The sequence below is a fragment of the Chamaea fasciata genome, unplaced genomic scaffold (genome assembly GCF_029207755.1).
Source record: "Chamaea fasciata isolate MVZ Bird 193981 ecotype frontalis unplaced genomic scaffold, bChaFas1.0.hap1 SCAF_26, whole genome shotgun sequence".
NCBI lineage: Eukaryota > Metazoa > Chordata > Aves > Passeriformes > Sylviidae > Chamaea > Chamaea fasciata.
This window is the reverse complement of record NW_027094111.1, coordinates 3625414-3646613: the sequence shown is the minus strand read 5'-3', so window position 1 is coordinate 3646613 and position 21200 is coordinate 3625414. Positions and strand designations below refer to the sequence as shown.

Here is a 21200-nt window from a genome sequence, read left to right as displayed (position 1 = left end):
CCTAGGTGAGGAGCTTTCAAACTGCTACTACAATCTGGCAGTGAGACAACTGTGGGCTCACGCCTTGGACGCAGAACTCGCACGGATTTGATCTGTCAGCGCACCGTCCGTGCAGTTCTTTACGCGCACAGAAAAACACGCAGGGTTGTGATGGCTGATTTTTAAAATCCTTCACCAGTAAGCCAGAAAGAGCAGCCCCGAGTGCCTGTGAACGTCCACCAGCACTGCCTTGTGCTCGGGTCTCTGCTGAGGCAGTGCCCTCTGGCAGACCCAGTGTCCCTCCAGCTGCTCAGGTGTCTCACCAGGAGCCCCGGTGTCCCACCAGCTGCTCAAGTGCCCAAACGGCCATCCCAGTGTCCCACCAGGATCTCCAGTGTCCCTCTAGCTGCTCAAGTGTCCCACCGGCAGCCCCAGTGTCCCTCCAGCTGCTCAAGTGTCCCACCAGCGGCCCCAGTGTCCTACGAGCAGCCCCAGTGTGTCGCACCATCAGCCCCAGGGCCCTCTATGAGCCCCAGCGTCCCACCGGCAGCCCCCATCCATCGGCGAGAGGCAGGGAGCGTTCCTGCCGCTCTCCCGAACCGTTTCCATCCCGTGTCTGTGAACAAACACCATTTCCCAAACAATGGCGGCTCCCGTGCCAGCGCCCCCGCCGGGCCTCCCAACAACCCCGCGGCCCCGGGCCGGACCCGGCCAGACCGCAGCGCTCCGGGGCGGGCACCGGCACTCCCGGAGATGGGCAGTGACACGGAGCACAGGGACACGGGGGGGACACGGGGGGGACACGGGGGGGACACGGGGGGGACACGGGGGGGACACGGGGGGGACACAAAGGGGACACAAAGGGGACACAAAGGGGACACAAAGGGGACACAAAGGGGACACAAAGGGGACACGCGTTGCCGTGGCAACCGCGCCCGGCGATGCGACCTGCGCCTGCGCCGCCCTGCGGCCGCTCCCGGAAGTGCGTCACACAGCGCCGCGCGCCGGAAGTGCCGCCCGCGTGTCCCCGGCCCGGCCCGAGCGCTCCGGGCCTGTCCCGCCACCGACACCGGCACCGTCACTGTCACCGCCACCGCCACCGCCACCATGGTGAAGCCGCGCTACAAGGGCCGCTGCACCATCAACCCCTCCCGCGCCAGCACCAATCCCGGTACGAACGGGGCCGCGGGTCGGGCCGGACCGGGCCGGACCGGAGCGGTCCGAGGCTGATGTTCTCTCGTCTCCGCAGATCGCATCGGGGGCGAGGGAGGGAACAACATGCGGGACCGAGCGACCATCCGGCGCCTCAACATGTACCGGCAGAAGGAGCGCAGGTGAGCGCGGCCCGGCCCGCGGGGCAGCTCGGCCGTGGCCCGGCCGCGTTCCCGGTACCGGCCGGGCCGGGCCGCGCCGGGGACAGGCGACAAAACGCCTCGGTGCTGGCACGGTGTCACTCTGCCGTGTGCTCTGTGACCCCGGGAGCTGCGGGGCCTGATCCCCGGTCTGATCCCGGGCTCTGAGCAGCCCGGCGGTGTGCCAGGGATACAGCTGGGAAACACCTGCTGCCTCTGCGGGGAGTGTCAGGAGAGCCAAAGCACACAGAATTCCCCAATTCCCACGGCAGCACAGCTCCAAAGCCCGCCCCAAAATACCTGAGGAGTTTCAGCTTCCCTCAGCATCCTCACAGAGTCCTCCTGTTCCCCTCTGTGCTGCAGCCAGGGCTCACTGCCAGGGGAGCAGCCCCCACCGTGTCTGTGCCATGGCAGCTCTGACATTTTTGTTTCACATCAGCATGTTTGAGTTATCTGGCCAGATTTCCCAGGGTTTGGAGAGCAAACTGGGAGGAGGGATATTGAAATATTGCTGAATTCAAACCAGGTCTCATGTTGTGAATCCTGTCTGGGTGAGTCCTGCAGAGCTGCTGGGCAGAACTGCTTAAAAGGCTTTGTGAGGGAACACGGTGGGATTTGCTAGAAAACGGTCCTTGATGCTTTTTGCAGCCCCATGAGCCCCTCCTGGGCTGCCACAAGCAGCTGCAGGGAGGGTCTGGCCAGGCTGGAGTGAGACCAAGGGCTGTGACTGCCTTGGCTGCTCCTCAGGGCTGGATTAACTCACCCTCGTGGGAAGCACTGGCTGTAGGTGAAGGGTCTTTCTGCATTTTGTGTCTCTGCTCCTGGCCTGGTGCACACAAGGGCTGGGGAGGTCAGTGCTGCCCTTTGTGCCCTGACATGGCTTCGTTTGTCCCTTAGAAACAAATATGGCAAAGTGATCAAACCTCTGCAGTATCAGTCAACTGTGGCTCCAGGCACCGTGGCAAGAGTGGAACCAAATATCAAATGGTTTGGTGAGTTGTGTCCAACTTCCAGCCTCAGCAAGTTCAAAACTGTTGAGCTTTGTGTGTTGGAAGGGGTTTGTTTCAGTGGTGCCCTGAGAGCTGTGTGGGGCAGGTGCTGAGAGGGAAGGTGAGGGAGCCCTGCTGTTGTTGATGCCTTGTTGGGCTGCCTAAAAACAGAGGGCAGACAAAATTAGGGGGATAAAAAGCAGTTCTGTTTATTGAAGGCCCTGCAGGTACATTTAGGGCAGACAAAGCCCCCCAGGGGCTGCACCCAGAAATGGATGAATGGGTCATGGGTTTTCACACTTTTATAAGTTTGGGTCATTTGCAGATTGGGGGTTCATCTTCCAATTACAGCTTCATTTACCCCAAGTTTGTTCCCCCCAACTCACTTTTGTTCCCATCTCGCAGGGCCTGAGGCAGTGAGGTGTCCTTGATCCCCAGGCCTGGAGAGGAATTGTTGTGTGTGACCAAATTGGGGAAGCAGCAGCTCACACTGTGTGGGGAGTTTAGAATCACACACTAAAGAATTGCAGGATTACAAATACAGGAAAAATCTAAAAGCCAAAATCCTGAGGCATCATTATCACCCCTTCCCTGTCCTTTTGCTTTGGGGGTGAGGGTGGTTATTTGGCTCTTGTGGCTGTTCCCCATGGTTTGCCCACGTGTGTGGCCATTAAGTAAATTCTAAAATTTCCTATAAATGGTGGGAAAGAAAGGCATTGGCTGCCTACTTGGGCTTGGTCTCAAGTAAAATCCTTTGGGTTTGTCACTGGTATTTTTGTTCCTAGATGGACAGTTCTTGTTTAATTAGTACCGCCAGTTGGAGCAGCTGAGATCAGGAATGGCCAGGTGCAATGTTTGTTTTTGACACTCAGGAAATACTCGTGTGATCAAGCAATCATCCCTGCAGAAATTCCAGGAGGAGATGGAGACTGTGATGAAGGATCCTTACAGGGTGGTCATGAAGCAGAAGAAGCTGCCCATGTCCCTGTTCTACGACAGGATCAAACCACACGTGGGTATCACTGCCTGTGCAGGTGTGTGCACACAGTGATTCACCTGGGGACGCTTGTGCTGTCTCTGCTCACTCTGGGGAAAGGGTGGTTCTGATTCCCTGTCACTGTGGGAATCAAATGTGAGGGCAAAGAAGGATACACTATTTAATAAAAAATTCTCATTTTCCAACAGGAAATTAGCCCAATTTTTTTTTCCTGTGAGAGTGGGGAGGCCCTGGCACAAGCTGCCCAGAGAAGCTGTGGCTGCCCCATCCCTGGCAGTGTCCAAGGCCAGGCTGGAAAGGGCTTGGAGCACCCTGGGATAGTGGAAGGTGTCCCTGCCCATGGCGCAGGGTGGCACTGGATGGGTTTTAAGGTCCCTTCCAGCCCAAAGCCTGTTGTGATTCTATGATAGGTTATGCTACTATCCTATTAGGATCTGATTTAGATAGGTTAGTGTTCCAGCTGATATTCCAATGCCTCTAACAGCTCCTGGGCCTTTCCTGGGGCTGCTTCACCCTGCAGACACTCACGTGGTGAATTTGAACTCAAATGCGTGTGTTCTGTCCCGTATCAGAAATTCGTGTTCATTCAGCCTTCATTTCTAGTACATCGAGTTTTAGTTATTGCCATTTTTTTTTCACCATTATTTTGGACTGTTGGGTAGCTATTTTGTCATATGGAAACTTTCTAAGTTGGTGTCATAAGAACGTTATTTAAATTTGGGGAAAAGTCGTGTTAAAACGTGCGTTACAAAAACAAATTGCTGCTTTCGGCGACGGATTGTTTGCTGTTCCAAGGCAAGCTGGCTTTCACTGCAAGCTTTAAAATCCACAGTTTTGATTGTAATTATTCCTGACAAAAATCTGAGAATTTGGCGAGATTTGTGCCCTTGTTAGAAAAACAAGAAATGATCAAAGATAGCAGCTGAATTTTCATCACGGTGGCTGTAATTGAGTTTGACACCATTTATGGTGGAAGAACTGAAGCATGGTCCGTTGGCGAGCGCAGAATGTTTTGTTGCTTATTAAATATCCACTCTTGTGTTTCTCAAAGGTTGAGCTGGAAAACTCAAACATTGTTAGGGAAGTGCCTGTCACTTGTTACAGGCTGCCAGGGCTGTGTTGAACTTGGGGCTCCTTCCCCTGCGTGTCACGAGAGATGGGAAAAAAAAGGTGCTTGGGGTTGTTTTATTTTACCAACCTGTTTTTTCCTCAGACCTCCAGAGTTCACATTCTTGACACAGAAACATTTGAAACAACGTTTGGCCCCAAATCACAAAGGAAAAGACCAAATCTCTCTGCAAGTGATGTGCAGTCTCTGGTGGAGAATGCTGCGGCCTCGTCAGAGTCTTACGACCAGGGCAAGGACCGAGACCTGGTGACAGAGGACACTGGTGTAAGGTGACTGGAAAGGAAAAATGATTCATTGTTTACACATATGAAAAGCCAGCCTTGTTTTTAAAGAAGTGTCTGGTACCTTCATCAATGTTGTTACTGTGTGAGGAGGAAGGAAAAGGAGATTAGCTGAATTTGGGATTTTGGCTAAATACCAACTGTTGCTTGGGCTTTGTCCCCTGTTTTGTCTGTAAATGGCTTAAGAGAAGAGAAGATCCTGACCCTGTGTCTTTGGTTGTTGATGTTTCTGGTGATGTCTTCTAGGAATGAAGCACAAGAGGAAATCTTTAAGAAAGGACAATCCAAAAGAATTTGGGGTGAGCTCTACAAGGTAAATGGCACTTGGAATTTGCAGCAGTCACATCTGTCAGCCGTTACACAGTCAGGGGCTTCAGCACAGCATTGAAATCCTGTACAGCAACAATGAGAAAACCTCAAAAAGAGCAGATTTTCATTTCCAAATCTCTGCCTGACTGAGCTTCATTCTTGAGCTGTTGTCCTACAGGAACAAACATTCTTAAAGTACGTGATCTAGAAGAGGACTGGCAGAGTGAAGGTTTAAGATTCTCTTGAATCCCTGAGTCTTCACCACAAGTAAAAGAGTCATGTTCCCTTCAGTTTCTTTAGGCTAAAAACATCTGGCATGTTGATGGCATTGTCTTGGGAGATCTCTGACCCTCAGTTCTCCACGAGCCACCAAGACTGCCAGAGAAATGGAGACTGAGTGGATTGGGGTGATATGAGCAGTTTGTGTGCTCTCAGTGACTCTTAGGTGTGAAATTGCTTGGCTTTTTCCTCTGAATTTCTGAATGTAGCTTAAAACCTTTTCATTTGGATCTAAAAGCACTGGGAATGGTTGAGCAAAACAGATTTCAGTAAGAGGCTGCCAAAACTGCAGGAAAAAGCTGTGAAACAAATTCACTTGGCTTGAAGCAAGTCATAAAATGACAGCTCCCTGCTGTAGTTGCTTCGTGGACTAACAGCAGGTTCCTGCTTGGTTGTGTGTTTCATATTGGTCCAGAAAACATCCTTTATACCCTGATCCGTTATGAAATGGTAGAAGGGAGTTGTTGCTGAATGGATGATGAACACTGGGGGTTTGTGTGCTGCAGCACTTTAGTTTTCCCATTTGGGTGTAGTGTTTGCTTTCCCAGGTGCATAAGAACAGGTAAAAATCTTTCAGCTGTCCAGGCTGAATTTGGAGGGGATTTAGGAGAGGAAAGAGTAGAGTATCAGTGGGTGTTAGTCTGAACTTCACTGGTCTGTGGGGAAGTAGCAGTTTGTGAAGTTTTTAAAATTAATGATGTAGTTTCAAGTATGACTGGTTTTCATTTGGGAGATACAGATATCTTGCTTTCTGCAAAATCCTTTACTTCTGTGTGATTTTTTTTATTTTTATTTTTCAGGTGATAGACTCATCAGATGTTGTTGTCCAAGTTCTTGATGCCCGGGATCCCATGGGCACTCGCTCCCCTCATGTGGAATCCTACATTAAAAAGGAGAAGCACTGGAAACATCTCATTTTTGTCCTGAACAAATGTGATCTCGTTCCTACCTGGGTCACTGTAAGCACAGTCCTGCCTGTTGTTCTTTGGACCTTCTTTGTTCCTGTTGTGGCTGTGCTGTAGCTCCATGCCAGTCCCCATGCTGGTCTGGAAGGCTGAACTGCAACTGGGGTGCTGGGAGTTCTCTGCTTGCCTGCAGTAAAAGTAACAATTACCATGTAAATCTGTCCAAGTTTGGCCAAGTTGAGCAACACACGCCAGCCACAAATTCCCTACTTCCTCTGTCTGGATTTAACAGTTCAGCTGTTGTCTCCAGAGTGTGCTAAATGTTAGTCTGCCTAGGATCCATATCCACCCCAGCTGGTTTGCTTTATGTCATTAAACTAATGAGTTTTAGCTAGCAGTGAAGGCGTTTTTGGGAAATTGTTTGTCTTTTATACAAACAATACTCAGTGCTTTTAGCTGTTGGGTTGGAGAAGTGCTTCAAAGGTTCTTCCCTAGCAATGTTCATGGCCAGCTGCAGTTGTGAGCCTGGTGCAGATGCTGTGTGCTCCTCTCTGGGCACAGAGTGTCACTGTCCAGCCCTGGGTCTCTAACCCAGTCCCCTTTGCCTCTCCAGAAGCGTTGGGTTGCTGTCCTTTCCCAGGAGTATCCAACACTGGCTTTCCACGCCAGCCTCACAAACCCATTTGGCAAAGGTGCCTTCATACAGCTCCTAAGGCAGTTTGGAAAGGTACAAAACAATTTTGGGGATCTGGGGTTGGTTTTGGGGGGTTACTGTGTGTAGTCTTTCACTTTGTTAGCATTTGTGGGTGCAGGACTGCAGTGGTAATTCTGTCCCTCACTCCAAGGTGTAAAACAAGGTATTATTTCTCACCAGTTACACTCTGACAAGAAGCAGATCAGTGTGGGATTCATTGGTTACCCCAATGTTGGCAAGAGCTCAGTGATCAATACCCTACGGTCCAAGAAGGTGTGCAGTGTGGCCCCCATTGCAGGGGAGACAAAGGTAGGAACGTCCCTCTGTTAAAGATACAAATGTGATCAAGGGTAGAATTCGTGTGAAATCAGCCTAATGTCAAGTTCTGCACTGCCTTGCACAGGCTGTGTGACCCTGAGGAGGGGCTAATGGACAGTCCCTGCTCTGAGGCACTGCTCTGGCAGCATTCCCAAATTCCCACTCTGCTGTACTGCAGGGCTGTGATGGGAATGCTCAGCTGACCTCGCTCCCTGTCTGTGCACTCCTGATCCAAATGCTGGGGCAGGCTCTGTTTCTCTGACTCTGGTCTTGAAAAATTAAACAAGGACTGTGTGGAAGGTGCTGATGGGGAGCTGCTGATCTCTTGCAGGTGTGGCAATACATCACCTTGATGCGGCGGATTTTTCTCATCGACTCCCCCGGGGTGGTTTATCCATCAGGAGACTCAGAGACAGACATTGTGCTGAAGGGAGTGGTATGTGTCTGCACTGGGTGCTGGAAAGCTTTGCTTGTTGTCACTGTGATGGTCTCAGAGGGTTGATCCTCTTCTGTGCTTTTTCAGGTTCAAGTTGAAAAGATTAGGAGCCCTGAAGACCATATTGTTGCTGTGCTGGAAAGAGCTAAAGCAGAGTACATCAGGAAGACGTACAAAATTGATTGCTGGACAGATGCAGAAGACTTCCTTGAGAAACTTGCTGCCAGGACTGGAAAACTGCTAAAGGTGCAACAACTTCCTGCATTTGCAGGGTGGAAGAGCGTGTGGCCTGTTCTGAGCATGGGAAATGGCCATGTTTCTGTTGCTCACAGGGCATAGGAGGGCTGTGTGCCCTGCAAACATGGACATAAACTGATCCTGTTTTTTCTCAGGGTGGTGAGCCTGACTTGCAGACTGTGAGCAAGATGGTTCTCAATGACTGGCAGAGGGGCAGAATCCCTTTCTTTGTGAAGCCACCGAATGCACCAAATGAAGCCCCAGGTCAGCCAGGTGCCCAGGTAAGAATGTGATGCTTGTGCCTCCTCTTCCCACATATTTGATTTTTCCAATGGTATTCACTGCTGCCCTTCCCAGAGTGCCATGAAACTTGGGCAGTGCATGTCCTGGGCTCTGGCCAGGCATGATCCTTCAGGTGACACCTGAATTTGGTGAGGACCAGGTAGCAGTGCTCTTTACTGAGATGTCTGAGTCATTACTGACTACCAGAAATGTCAGTAATCATGTTGTCATCTTAGGCTTCTTCCAAAGAGAGAAAATGGAAGTTGTTCCTGTAGATGGTGGGACAGACTTTGGGGATGATATATCCTGGTCTTCCTTTCAGCCTCCTGTGTTGGAAGCATCTGTGACATCCATCCAAGAAAATACTGAGGAGAAAGTCTCTGAGAAGGTGGCAACAAGTGTGGAACCAGCAGAAGAGGAGAACAACACAAACTCTGAAATCAGGCAGCTCATGTCCCAGGTCCGGCAGAACTTTGGCAGGATTAACGTGGCTCCTCAGTTCTCAGAAGAAGACCTGGTTCCTGTGGATGTGCCAGGTTTTGATGACTCAGACACAGGTTTTGATGATTCCTTTGGAGAGGAGGAGGAGGAGGAGGAGAATGAGGAAAAGGAGCAACATCAGGATCCAGGAAAGGAGGAATTGCAGGTGGCTGCACCAGGTGCCCAGGAGAGCTCTAAAGCAGTTCTTAAGGCTTTGGAGGACAAGATTGCAAAATACAAAAAATTTTTGGATAAAGCCAAGGCCAAGAGATTCTCAGCAATAAGGTACCTGAATCTGTCCAAATACACTGCAGGGGGAAAAAGGGTTGATGAGGTTCTGCTGTAGTTTGACTCCATTTCTGACTTCCTTGATAAGTTCCCCCGTGCTGGCACACACAGATTGCCACAGCTTATCTGGCTTAGCTCTAAGGGTTGGAAGTTGGGCCAAGTAGCAGTTTGTTTTTGAAAGATTATTCCAAGAGCTGCTATTTACCAGCAAATTAAAATTTTTCTCACTTTTGGAAAGCTGCCTCTTAACCTGTGGATTAGAGTTACCATTATCTTGGTTTTCTGGGCAGCAATATTGCATCCTTGGATCTCTCCTTGATGTGGGGTAATACCAAGGCTGGATATACCTGGGTCTTCCTGCATGTGCAGTGAATCCTGGCCCATACAATAGGCCCAGTTTTAGCAAAGCTCACCCACCAGCCTTGTGAGGACTGAGATTTCAAGGTTTAAGTGCTGTGTTTTCTCTCTCATATAGCACACAAGCACAGCAACCAGGGGTATTGCAATATTCTAGACTGGCTTTGATGCTGACAGGGAACTGGGATCTGCTGGAGTCTGATGGCTTCTCAGAGGTGGTCACAGTTTGTGTAACAACAATCTTTTATTGCTGGTTTTATCTTCCATAGAATCCCCAAGGGACTGAGTGACAAAGTGTTTGCAAAATCCACCCAGAAGGCTGAAGAACCCAAAGAAACTGAAGACAGAGGTAAAACAAAATTAGTAGATGTTCTTAATTTACATTTGGAAATCCTATGAGCCACAGAAAAGAAATGGCGTTAAGGGGAGAAGCATCCACTGGATCCTGTGTGCAAGTTCTTTTCCCCTAAAACTACTTAAATCTCTCTTTAGCTGACCCAAGGCCTGCTGCTGATCCAGTGCAGCCTTCCTACAGAACAGCTGTGTGATGGGAGAGGTCCCTCTTAGTGAGGGAGGATACAGTGAAGGCAAGTGTTGGGTTCCAGCCAGAGCAGCTCCCCTTCCCTGGGGTGTTTCAGGAAGGAGTGGATGGGGTTTAGGGTGTTACAAAAGCAAAAATACTTCAGGCTATAGGTTTTTACTGCTTGTTGTTGTAGTCAGTTTGAGTAAAGTCAGAGTTAGGTGTGAGACCCTGACAGGACTGTGGAATTCTCCTGGACTTGGATGGGGCTGGAGCAACCTGCTTCCCGAGAGTGGTTTTCACAATAATAGCTGTGACTCCCTTGTGAGGAACATTCATGTTGTTTTGGTAGAAGCTCTAAATGCAGCCAAGGGAATGTGTTGCTCAAGGAGTTGAGATGGTTTCCCTTAGCCTGAAGTTCTTCAAACAAATGAGTGTTCTGGAAGATAGCAAGTGCATGATCTCTGCTGTTTGCAGGCAGCTCAGGGAAGAAAAGAAAGAAAGAAGAAGAGGAAAGTGGTGACGATGATGACCAGTTGGGTAAAAAGCCTCGTAAGAAACTCACATCCAAAGAGGTAAGTGTGCTTTCCTGTAGTACAACTGAGCAGGGAAATAAGCTGGCTTTTTTATCCTTGGTGATACCACTAAAGAGCCTGTTCTTACTAAAGAGCCTTGAGACTTTGGGCATGAAGAGAAGGGCAATGAAAACTGAATTTTCATATGAATATTCTGTGACAACTTCTATCACCTCCCTCTTGTGCACACCAGACTGCATCTTGTACCTTGCTGGCCACTTCTGCAAAGACTGGAGTGGAGCTTAGGGGATGGGTTCCATATAGAGTCACATCAGTAACATTTTGTTTTAAATTCTTTTTTTTACTTAACATATGTGGAATGCAAAGTGAAGAATATTGGAGAGCTGCAGACACCGAGGCTCTGGATGCTGGGGATTTGCTAATGTGTTTTGTGTTTGCAGAGGAGACGAGCCGAGAGGCAGCAGCGCTCCAAGAAAGTCGGAGTCCGGTATTATGAAACTCACAACGTGAAAAATAAGAATAAGAACAAGAAAAAAATTGGCTTGGAGGGACAAAGATCAAAGCAGAAAAAATCCTAACATAAGCAATAGCTGCTTATTCTATTAAATTTTACATAAAACAGCTCTAGCATGCGGTGGCTTTTTTTACTATAAAACTTGCGGTTCCTGTTCAAAGCCCAGTGTGACCGGTCTGTCCTGGCCCCAGCAGCAGCATCTCTCTCTTTGTTTCTGCATCATCTGAAAGTTCTTTGTGCTCTTGGAGCTGATGGTATTTCCACATCGCTGTCCTAGGCCAGCAAACACTGCAGTAGCCAAACAGCTATCCCAGTGTTGCTCAGTGGTGGGGTCTGGGTGGGTTTTTTTCTGGAAACTGGCTTTATGGGGTTTTTCACATGACTACAGGGAGTTCTCTTTCCTGTGTTCACGTGCTTTGTAACCAGCTGCTCACAGAGGTACCTCAAGCACGGATTTCATTTGCTTCCACTGAGAAATGAACCTATGACTGCCATTGTGCCTCTTCATTTCACTAGAAACAATCACACCCAGAGCTTTGGTGTCACCTGTGCTCAGTTACTGCTGATGGTCTGACAAGGGATTTCCATTACAGTTGACACCCCAAGGCACCTGTCCAAGAGTGAGCTGCCATTTCTTTCTTGGTGCACGTGACTTACTTGTCTTGTAGTCACTTTTATATTGTTTCTGAATCTTCCACAACGTTTTCAAACTAATAATGTCAGAGAGATTGCACTTAAAAAGGTTTATTAGTTATTGCTTTGAAGGTCATTAGCACGTTACCAACAGGCAAGTCCCAGACAAGTTCACTGTTCAAAGAGCTGACTGCTGAGATGGCTCTGAAGGAGGGAGCAGTAATTAAAGAAGCTCTTGAATTTCAGCTCTTCAAGAGAGAAAGAAAGAACACAGTTACACTGCCTGCTGTTACTGGTAAGTGAAAACTCAAGATCATTTTAGGAAGACAAATCTTTGTCACTAATTGCAAGCTTCTTGCTCTGACAGCTCTTCTGAGCCTGCCTTGAGGACAACAAAACAATTAATTCTTTGCTGCAATGAGGCATTCAAGTTGGGCCTGAAAAACAAATGAGACCGTGAGACAAATTAGATTCCCTAACCTAAAAAATAAACCCTCAGTGCTGTGAAGGGCTAATTTTTCTGTTGGATGTTCACAGCAAGGAGCTGAGGGACATTGCGCTGCTGCCAGGAGAGCCAGGCCAGGTTTGTTCCCCAACAATTCCATTCCTACATGTTTTATAAATCAGTTTGCTGTTCCTGGCATGCACACTTGTTGCATTCTGAGGAGAACAGAGCTGGCCTTGGCTCTGTTGTACGATGAGGGACTGAGTTTAGAATGTGAAGCATCGAGGGGGAAATTAAATAAAAGCTGTGGAAACAGTGGTCTGAATTCTCTGATTTCAGGCTGGACTATGTGAGCTAAATTAAATATTTGGCTCTCCGACATTTGGAACATGGACTGTCTCTGGGAACAGCAAGTTTTGTGATTACTGAGACAATTTGATACCAGTTGGTGGATGGATGGGAGCAGCCACCACAATAACTCAGAGCAGTGGCACACACAGCTGGTCAAGAACAGGTACTTCAAGGAAGAAATGAATTCAGGGACAACACACATCTGAGCTAAGATTTTGTGTCCCAAAAAAATTCCAGGGCAGTCTGAATATGTGAGTTAGAAAGTAGGATCTGCAGGAAAAGCAGCTTGCTCTGAGGGAAATGGTTTTAGCTGTAGCCAGAAACATTTAATGTTGTTCAGGGTGACATTCTTTCCTTACTCAAAAGATGTGGGATTCTTCTTTTAAAAACAAAGTACAGAACAGAAGCTCTGTTCTCCCCAAAGCCACATGCACAAATAATTATCCAGTCCCTGCACAGTTGTTCTTGGGTAATATTTAATGTTAAATGGTGTGTTGTGTTACTAGGGCTTTAATGCTTTTTAATGAGAATTTCACCACTAGTATTTGGAATTCTGGATTTTTACTGACCTTCAGCTGCTGGTTTGTCCGTTTGAGGAACTGAACCTCTTCACCGTGTTTCTTCTCTTCTATTTCTCGCCGTTCAGTTTCCTGCCTTTCAATAGCCTCACATTTCGCTTTCGCTTCACTCACTTGTTTTTCCAGCTCCTTCTTTTCCTCTTCCAGCTCTACAATCTTGGAAAAGAGCAGGGATGTCTCAAGTTTTGTTGGCAAACAGTCAGTTTGCAGTTAAGATGGGACTGATGCCTTGAGGGGCTACCTAGAACAGAGGCTGGACAGTGTTAAAGGAATAAAGTAGGGTTTTTTTTTTTAAAAAAAAAGGCCTTCAATTTCAAAGGGTACACCTTGGGCAGTACAAGAACCTGGCGAAGGCTACCCCCAAGATGCACCATGGGTCACGAGTTTTCACACTTTTATAAGTTTTGGTCCATTTACATATTGGGGTTAATTGTCCAATTGCAGCTTCAGGTTGTGAAGTCCCATCCTGCCAGATTGCTCTCCTCAATCTGCTGTTGCCTATACTTTTAGGCCTGAAGCTGCAATGGTGTTCTTGGGCTGGAAAAGGATTGTTTTGTCTGACTAAACTGTGAGGAGAACTTGCTAACACTCTGTATGAAGTTCAGAGTTATACACTAATGCCGTACAGAATCTGAAAAACATGAGAGCTAAAACTTAAGGCATGAGGACAAAGTGGTGTGTTGTAGAACAAGCTTCAGAAGTGCAGCTAAGCCTGAGTACAGTGAGTCCTTTGACGGGCTTTGCTGCCATCCCGTGGAAACAGTGGATTTAAGGAGATAAAATCTGCCCTTTCCGCACGCGGGAAGCGCCGTCGCGGGGCTCCCCACTCACCCTTTTCTCCAGGTGCGCCTTTCCCTGCTCGGCCTGCAGCGCCTTGCGCACGCCGAAGGCCACGCTGCTCTCGTACAGCGCCTGGTAGGCGGACAGGGTCAGCTGCAGCTCGTCGCGCACCCGCAGCAGCAGCAGCCCCCGCTCGGCGCAGCTCACCGTGGTCTGCCGGATCAGCTCGTCTGCGAACAGCACACGGGGGCTGCAGTGCCTCCGTCTGGGACAGGGACACAGCTGCTCCTCTCACCCACCCCCCGCACCTCACTGCCAGGGACAGATAAATACTGTCGCTGTGGTTGTCGGGACGGACACTGCACTCAGAGTGCTGCTGTAAAAATTTCAGAGGGCTCCAAGCGTCAGGACCTTGTTATCTACAAATCTCTCATAACTTTTCTATGTAGCCTCCCATGGGCAGATCCACGCAGCTCTGCCTTCTCTCTCTCCTTCTTCTCCCTTCCTTCTGCAGTTCCAGCTCACCCTTTCCTGTCCCCAGCACAGCCACCTACCCCTGTCTGTCCCTCGTACAGTGGCTGTTCCCTCACACAACCTCGTGTCCCTTCCTCCTCACAGCACTTCAACTAACTCTCTATTAACTCGCTCTTATCACACTGTGAGGGGAAGGCTGTTCACACTCTTTGATAATTAACACAGCTGCAATATACTGGAGGCAGGATTACCTTTAGCACTATCTGTGTTTGTCTCCCCACAGTCCCTATTACATGACGGTGTGAAACAGGGTTCTGGAAAGGGTAAATGTGGCCCTAAAGGTTCACTGGGGTCTTGAGGTGTAAATGGGGTCGTGGAAGAGTAAAGATGGTTTTCAAAGAATAAATGGGGTCCTGGAAGGGTAAATGGGACCCTGAGGGAATAAAGAGGTTCCTGGAAAGGTAAATGCAGGCCTTTGGGGTAAATGGGTCCACATGTAGGACATGACATGTACTAGAGACAGGAATAATTGATTTGTTTTGTTACATTGCAGTCTCAGCACTGAGCACAGCAGGTAAAAGCAGAGTGGTGGTGCAGCCCCTTCAGGTAATACCAGTGATGCCCTAAAGCTGTAACAGCAAACACTTAAAAACGTGTGATGAATTGTTGCAGCTATGGGGGCATCCTGCTCTCCAAAGGCCACCCCTCGCCTTTGGGAGCCCAGCACTGTGTCATCGGGGTGCCTAAGGTACACACGGCTTTACGTTACTTCAAATAAACTTGGTTTAAGTGCAACTAAGCGAATAACTAAGAGTATTTAGAGCTGTTTTCCATGCGCAGGCACCTCCCGCCAGCCTGTCCCATGTGTGTGGGCGCACCGACCGAAGCACTGCGTGTAGAGCTCCCTGCGCACGGGGCACAGCCCGGTCTCCCGCGCCTGCCGCTGCTGCAGCTGCCGGTCCAGCTGCTCCTGCAGCAGCACGACGTCCCGGCGGGTGCTGGGCGCTGTGGACACCTCCTGCACCCAGAGCTTCCGCGCCTCCTCCCACTCCCTGCCGGAGAAACACGGGCCGTTACCGGAGTCACCGGGCGCCCCCGGGCCCCGCTACCGGCCCCGGCCCGGCCCCGCTCACCGCGGCGGCAGGATGAGGTTCAGGAGCTCCTGCGGCTGCTGCGAGGACGGGATGCTGGCGGGGGTCCGCGGGGGCGGCCCCTTCTGCGGCTGTCTCTGCGGGGACAGGAGAGCGCAGCGCCGTAACAGCGGGCAGGGCACCGCGGTGCCCTCTGCCCGCTCACCCCTGGCGGCGGTAGCGATATCCCCCTGCGCGCCCCGCGCTGCCGCTCACCCCCGCGGAGGCCCTGTCCCCTCGGCGGGACACCAGCACGGGCTGGCTGTAGCGCAGCAGCGACTCCGGCGGCGCCGCCATGGCGGCCGCGGCCCCGTCACCATGGCGACCGCGCGCAGGCGCAGCAACGGCCGGGCGGAAGCGGCGGCGGGCGGAAGTGCCCGCGGGCCGGAAGCGGCGGCACTTCCCGTCGGGACGGGCGCCATGGAGGCGGCGGCGGAGGAACGGAGGCGAGAGCGGCGGCGGCGGCGGGAGGCGGCGGTGGTGGTGAAGGCCGAGCGGAGAAGCCCCCGGCGTAGCCCGTCGCCGCCGGGAGAGGAGCGGCGAGGTCCGGCAGGGCCGCGCGCGGGCAGCCGCGGCAGCAGGTAGGGAGGCCCGGCCGCTCGGCCCCACGTTCGGCCCGGCCCCGCCGCTCAACCCCTCCCGTTGTTCCCCAGGTCGCCCCGGCGGAGGAGCCGGTCCGGGCGGAGGAGCCGCTCCCCGCGAGGCAGGAGGAGCCGCAGCCACAGCCCGCATCACGGCGCCGTGAGGGTAAAGCAGGTAAGAGGTGCTGTCCGTACAGCGGGGCCTTGTCGGTTCCCGGAGACTCGGCCGTGGCAGGCAGAGAAGGCGCCGCCGCCTGTCAGTTCAGACTGGGCCCCGCATCGTGTCCCGTGAGCAGAGGGGAGATCTGGGCCAGTCGGGAGCTCCCGCTGCCCAGCTCAGCTGTGCCGCCAATGCCCGGAGCTCCTGTTGGAGCCCAGCCTGTGCCACAGCTCAGGCGTCCCTGGGAGCTGCGTCCTTCGCCCCCAGCAGGCCACACCGCCTGTTTCTGGTGCTTTATTCCATGCAAATCGTGGGAACCCAACCAGTCTGGCAAGGAAATCTGTCCCACGGCGTATCAGAGCTGCACACACACGTCCCAGTGTGTGTTTTCCCAGTGTGTAGGATTGGGATTTCCTGGAAGGCCAAGGCTGACGTGCTGCTCTCTCATCCTGGCTGTCCCTTGCAGGAGCGAGATGATCACTGCCGCAGGGGCAACGAGGAGAGGAAGCAGAGGCACCCACTGGAGCAGGAGCAGCGGCGGGACAGGGACAGGAGCGGGGACAGGGACAGGCACAAGGAGCACTCTGACAGGAAGAAGAACCCCGGTGAGAGGCCGGGGACTCGCGGGCACGAGCGGGACACGCAGAACCTGCGGGAGCAGCAGGCCGAGAGGGAATTCTACAACGAGAGGAGGCGGGAGCACCGGCAGGGCACCGAGGGCAGCGGCAACCACAACTCCGAGCTGTGGCAGCCGGAGAGCAAACCCAAAGAGAAAAGCACCGAGAACAAGCAGAAGCCGAGCTTCGAGCTGTCGGGAGCCCTGCTGGAGGACACCAACACCTTCAGGGGCGTGGTGATCAAGTACAGCGAGCCCCCCGAGGCGCGCATCCCCAAGACCCGCTGGCGCCTGTACCCCTTCAAGAACGACGAGTTCCTGCCCGTGATGTACATCCACCGGCAGAGCGCCTACCTGCTGGGCCGGCACCGCCGCATCGCCGACATCCCCATCGACCACCCCTCCTGCTCCAAGCAGCACGCCGTCTTCCAGTACCGGTGAGTGTCGGGGCTGCAGGGAACTCTGCAAAGCTGAGACGCTTAGAGAAATGTGAGGGTTTAGTGCCCGTTATTCAAAGGGGGTCTGCCTTCAGCCACCAGCCTCGGCTGGAGGGATGCCTCAAGGGGGGAGAGAGAGATAATAGGTAAAAGCAAAAGGGGTGAGAGCAAGGGGTAAGAAGGGGGAAAGGGCCAAAAAGGGCCAAAAGAAGGGCCGAGGACCCCGTTACATTTTATCTTCTCCTCTAATGAATATTCTACTTTACGTTAATCAACTGGTGCTAGATACAAAACCTACAAACTTTGCATGCAGCCTATGAGAACTGCTATATTACCATATTAATCTGAATTCTAAACTCTAAAGGCTACTTTCTTATCTAACTTTTCCCTGATACCTTGAGTGGGGGGCTACTCCCTAGAGCTCCTTTTGTCTGTTATCACCCAACCAATCACCAGCTAGTCGCTGTCTTCCTGCCTGCCATGCCTACATCTCAAAGCTAGCTTTCATTTCTATATCCCTCACAGGTTTTATATTTTCAGTATTTCTTGCCTGGCAATCATATTTTTAGGCTTTCCCTGTCTCATCTTTCCCAGCAGGTGAGCAGGTCAGGGAGCCTGGGGAGGGAAGCAGCACACGCCTTGGGATGGGTGGTGGGGAGTGACGCTGTTGTACACCACAACAACACAGACTCTGACTTCAAGTACAGAAATACAAAACATCAGAAAGCTGAAAAAATCAGGGTGACAGCAAACAACTCTCCTTTCTCAAAACAATCTTGGCAAGCAACTATCCTTTCTCCAGTCTTTTCTCCAAGTGCTGTTTTGCTGTTTCTCTAGTTAACCAATAGGATTAGAGAGGTGTCGTTCCTGTTCACCAGTCATGTTAAGTCTGTATTGGAACATCTTATAAAAGGTAGTAAGAATTAGAAAATAAACCCTTCTTTTTCTATACTCTTTGCCTTCTGAAATATTTGGAGTCTTTCTTTCACGACAGGTTTGCTGTTGGCACATTAGGAATGGAATCGGTGTGTGGATCATCCCAGCAGTGGTCCGATATATCTGAGATTCCTGTAATTTAGCTGAAAGCAGAGAAGCCACATAGTCGGGTTAAATGTAGCATGGGGTGTGAGTCCAGGCTGGAATCACCTACTAGGTGTGACTGACAGGAAAAGCATTTAGAGGAGGAATTTGTTGGTTTGCTCTCTCTCAGTGAGGGCAGCTGTGCTCTGATGCAGAGGGGGCTCCTGCTGCTGCTGCTGTCAACAGTGCTCTCTTGGAGAACATCCGTCCCAGTGCAGGAGTTGCTGTGTTACATCACCAGAGGTTTAGGGAATGCTGCAGCCTCTCTGTCTCACAGTTTCTTGTTGCTCTCATTGGGCTGCTCCGATCTGGGGACGGTGTTCACTGTACAGACCCACCTGCTCGGATCTCAGCTGCTTTCAGAGCACGCTTGCTGTCTCTCTGGTGGTTCAGGCAGTGTCTGTTTTGCAGGCTGGTGGAGTACACCCGGGCTGACGGCACCGTGGGGCGCAGGGTGAGGCCCTACATCATCGACCTGGGCTCGGGGAACGGCACCTTCCTCAACAACCAGCGCATCGAGCCCCAGCGCTACTACGAACTGAAGGAGAAGGACGTGCTCAAGTTTGGCTTCAGCAGCAGGGAGTACGTCCTGCTCCACGAGTCCTCGGATAAATCCGAGGCCAACGCAAAGGACGATGATGAGGATGAGGAGAAGGAGGAAGAGTCTGACAGTTAACGGATGAGGAGGAAGCTGGGGAGAGGCAGAGAAGAGAAGCTCCTTGTGGTTGAACGGGACTGGGATGTGAACACGGAGCATTGCAGCACTGACGCCTCTTGTTGCCTTAAAGTCCTTTCTGTGTTGCTGGTCTGTTCCCATAGTTTGTTTTTGGGGGGCTTTGCTCGTTTTTTGTCTTTGATAGTTTTGCATATCAGGAAATACAGCTTTACTTTTATTTTATTTTTCTCCCCAAGAAGCCGAAGAGCACCTGGACGTGAAAGCTCTGGTGCTGAAAACCCTCCACAGATGTTGCCAGACTCTTCCAGCAAACCATGTCAAACACAGACAGCATCTGGAAAATCATGGCTTGTTTTGTTATAGCCCTTTGAAAATGCTACAGACTGAAAGATTAACTTAGTTAGAGAGTAACTGGTGCACGTCCTGTTCTGTAGTTTGCCAAATTCCTCTGCCTGTTGGGAGTTCTGACAGGAGAATTTACCTGGATCACTGCTAAAATGGCAGAAATGTGGCAAAGACCCTCATGTATTTGTATGTTTTGGGTATTTAATTTGCCTCATGGTGACTGAGGGACGGGCATTTCACTGGAATTCTGCCTGGAAATGGGAAACAGAAGTTAAACAGTTCCTGGAATTTCAGGTGATGAGACTGTGACCCAAGTTTCCTGTTCCCACACATGATGCTGAAACTGTCCTGGATGTGGAGTTGTCTGGGTTGAAAGCTAGAGCCCTTATTTCTGACCCCACCCCAGGGTTTATTTGTATCACACAGAAACATCTTTCATAGGGTGACGTGTTTTAACCAGTTTGCACTATTTAAGTTCTCTTTTTATAAAAACTTACCCGTGTCACTTGTTTAACACAGTGAAGAAGTCAGTCAGTGTTCAGGGAGAGAGGCACCAGTCCCAGTCACTGGGAGCTGCAGAGTCTTTGGTGTCTCCTCCACGTTGCTTTATGTTCAGTGTGTATGTCCCACACTTTCCTGATCCACCTGGGTGTTTGTGGTCTCTCCTGTTGGTCCCTGCTGTGTACAGACTGTACACCAAGGTGCTTGTTGTACACATTGATAGTGTAAATATGGGGCATTGCTGTGGGGTTTCAGATGGGTAGGATGGGGTTTGAGCAGGAGGAGCTCCTTTATATCTACTCCAAGGGTTTTTAAATAAACAATTTGTAAATTTAGCCCTGTTTGCTTTCAGTTGTAATATTTTTCTAGTGTCTTTTTTTTTTTTCCCCTCGAAAGAAACAAAGTTTCTGTACTTGTTTCTGTAGTAAAGAAATAAGTTAAAAACTGCATAGTTTGTATCCTGGAGGGGCTGTGAGCACAGGAGGTTTGTACTGCTCCCCTTGACCAGGCCTTTCTCACATGAGGGTGGCTCATGCTGTGTCCCCTGACACAGTTCACACAGGAATGTGAAGTGACAGAATGACTAAAGTGCAAACTGGCCCCCCAGTGTCACTGCAGAGGATCAGAGTGACACAGTTTAATAGGATCATAGAAAGGTTTGGGTTGGAGGTGTCAGCAAAATTAATCCACAAACACCAGAGGTTAATGTCCAAAAAGGAGACAGAGGAGTCCTGTAACTTTATTTGAATAAAGGGAGAGGTCATGGGGCATTTCCTATGGGAGTCTCTCAAATTGTTAGAGGATGCAGCCTCCTTTTTATCCCAATTTCCTGGGTGCATTTCCCTCCCTTTCCCCAAGGCTGAGGTACTTGACAGGTACAGACTTCCTGAATCACCTAATACAGACCCCCTTTTTCTTCTGTCAATCAGTGGAATTCCTATGGAATTTATGGTTCTTCCCATTGCTTCTTTCATCTCTCGGTATCCAATTTTATTTATCAGCAGACCTACAGTAGATCTGTAAAGACAGCTCCCTCTGATTCCATTCATCAATCAGTGGAATCCTTCCCCGTGTTTCTATTTCTCAGCACTGGTTTTATCCATTAGCAGGTCCACAGTTGGTTTGTAAAGACAAACCCCTCATTCCTTTCAGGGGGACCCTAAAGACCACAGAATCACGGGATCTCTGAGTTACTAAGGCTGGCAGAATCACGAAATATTGATATCATTAGGGCTGGCAGAATCACAGAATATCGAAATCCTTAGGGCAGGCAGAATCATGGAATACTGAAATCAGTAAGGTTATTGATTTATTAAGGCAGGCAGAATCGCAGAATACTGAAATCATTAGGGCCAGCAGAATCACAGAATAATAAAATCCTTAAGGCTGGCAGAATCAGAATACTGAAATCCTTGAGACTGGCAGAACCACAGAATATTGAAATCCTTGAGAATGGTAGAATCAAGGAATACTGAAATCCTTAAGGTTATTGAGTTATCAAGGCTGGCACAATCACAGAATAGTGAAATCA

The 21200-nt window shown here is 50.3% G+C and overlaps 3 protein-coding genes and 1 long non-coding RNA gene across 7 annotated transcripts; 3 read left to right on the top strand and 1 right to left on the bottom strand.

The window, feature by feature from the left end:
• The first annotated feature begins 994 nt into the window (after nt 1-994).
• Nucleotides 995-10989, top strand: GNL2 (G protein nucleolar 2). The gene is made up of 16 exons (XM_066204653.1): nt 995-1150; nt 1229-1313; nt 2229-2323; nt 3193-3332; nt 4531-4715; nt 4974-5040; nt 6116-6274; nt 6834-6947; nt 7095-7223; nt 7564-7668; nt 7756-7914; nt 8061-8186; nt 8510-8952; nt 9582-9661; nt 10310-10407; nt 10809-10989. Exons 1-16 carry the CDS (start codon nt 1087-1089, stop codon nt 10944-10946), a joined length of 2187 nt encoding a protein of 728 aa, XP_066060750.1. The 5' UTR covers nt 995-1086; the 3' UTR covers nt 10947-10989.
• DNALI1 (dynein axonemal light intermediate chain 1) lies at nt 5810-15584 on the bottom strand. Of its 3 annotated transcripts, none has more exons than XM_066204654.1 (6): nt 15490-15584; nt 15277-15371; nt 15026-15195; nt 13721-13899; nt 12881-13045; nt 5810-6407 (listed from the first exon to the last, which is right to left on the bottom strand). In XM_066204654.1, the coding sequence occupies exons 1-6, from the start codon at nt 15568-15570 to the stop codon at nt 6270-6272; spliced, it is 828 nt and encodes a 275-aa protein (XP_066060751.1). In that variant the 5' UTR covers nt 15571-15584; the 3' UTR covers nt 5810-6269. The 3 variants fall into 3 exon arrangements, with proteins under 3 accessions (XP_066060751.1, XP_066060752.1, XP_066060753.1); XM_066204655.1 differs by lacking the exon at nt 5810-6407 and adding an exon at nt 11611-11952; XM_066204656.1 differs by lacking the exon at nt 5810-6407 and adding an exon at nt 11611-11763.
• On the top strand, nt 14364-14888 carry LOC136301552 (uncharacterized). Its single transcript, XR_010723897.1, has 3 exons — nt 14364-14604; nt 14697-14717; nt 14816-14888. It is a non-coding gene; the product is annotated as an uncharacterized lncRNA (long non-coding RNA).
• Nucleotides 15585-15662: 78 nt separating the features above from the next.
• Nucleotides 15663-20004, top strand: SNIP1 (Smad nuclear interacting protein 1). Of its 2 annotated transcripts, XR_010723896.1 has the most exons (5): nt 15679-15854; nt 15927-16029; nt 16481-17067; nt 18559-18952; nt 19060-20004. XR_010723896.1 is itself a non-coding variant. In XM_066204652.1 (4 exons), exons 1-4 carry the CDS (start codon nt 15694-15696, stop codon nt 18821-18823), a joined length of 1116 nt encoding a protein of 371 aa, XP_066060749.1. In that variant the 5' UTR covers nt 15663-15693; the 3' UTR covers nt 18824-20004. The 2 variants fall into 2 exon arrangements, 1 of the variants encoding a protein (XP_066060749.1); XM_066204652.1 differs by having other exon boundaries at nt 15663-15854; nt 18559-20004.
• The last annotated feature ends 1196 nt before the right edge of the window (nt 20005-21200 follow it).

Bases quoted from the DNA above. Each gene is read 5' to 3' on its own strand.
- DNALI1 (XM_066204654.1), bottom strand. From the start codon at position 15,570: ATGGCGGCGCCGCCGGAGTCGCTGCTGCGCTACAGCCAGCCCGTGCTG. The intron at 15,372-15,489 runs GTGAGCGGCAGC...CTGTCCCCGCAG, and splicing joins GGGACAGGGCCTCCGCGGGG to AGACAGCCGCAGAAGGGGCC. The intron at 6,408-12,880 runs GTCAGTAAAAAT...CTTTTACTGCAG, and splicing joins GGACAAACCAGCAGCTGAAG to GCAAGCAGAGAACTCCCAGC.
- SNIP1 (XM_066204652.1), top strand. From the start codon at position 15,694: ATGGAGGCGGCGGCGGAGGAACGGAGGCGAGAGCGGCGGCGGCGGCGG. The intron at 15,855-15,926 runs GTAGGGAGGCCC...GTTGTTCCCCAG, and splicing joins GCGGGCAGCCGCGGCAGCAG to GTCGCCCCGGCGGAGGAGCC. The intron at 17,068-18,558 runs GTGAGTGTCGGG...TCTGTTTTGCAG, and splicing joins CACGCCGTCTTCCAGTACCG to GCTGGTGGAGTACACCCGGG.
- GNL2 (XM_066204653.1), top strand. From the start codon at position 1,087: ATGGTGAAGCCGCGCTACAAGGGCCGCTGCACCATCAACCCCTCCCGC. The intron at 6,948-7,094 runs GTACAAAACAAT...ATTTCTCACCAG, and splicing joins TCCTAAGGCAGTTTGGAAAG to TTACACTCTGACAAGAAGCA. The intron at 7,669-7,755 runs GTATGTGTCTGC...GTGCTTTTTCAG, and splicing joins ACATTGTGCTGAAGGGAGTG to GTTCAAGTTGAAAAGATTAG.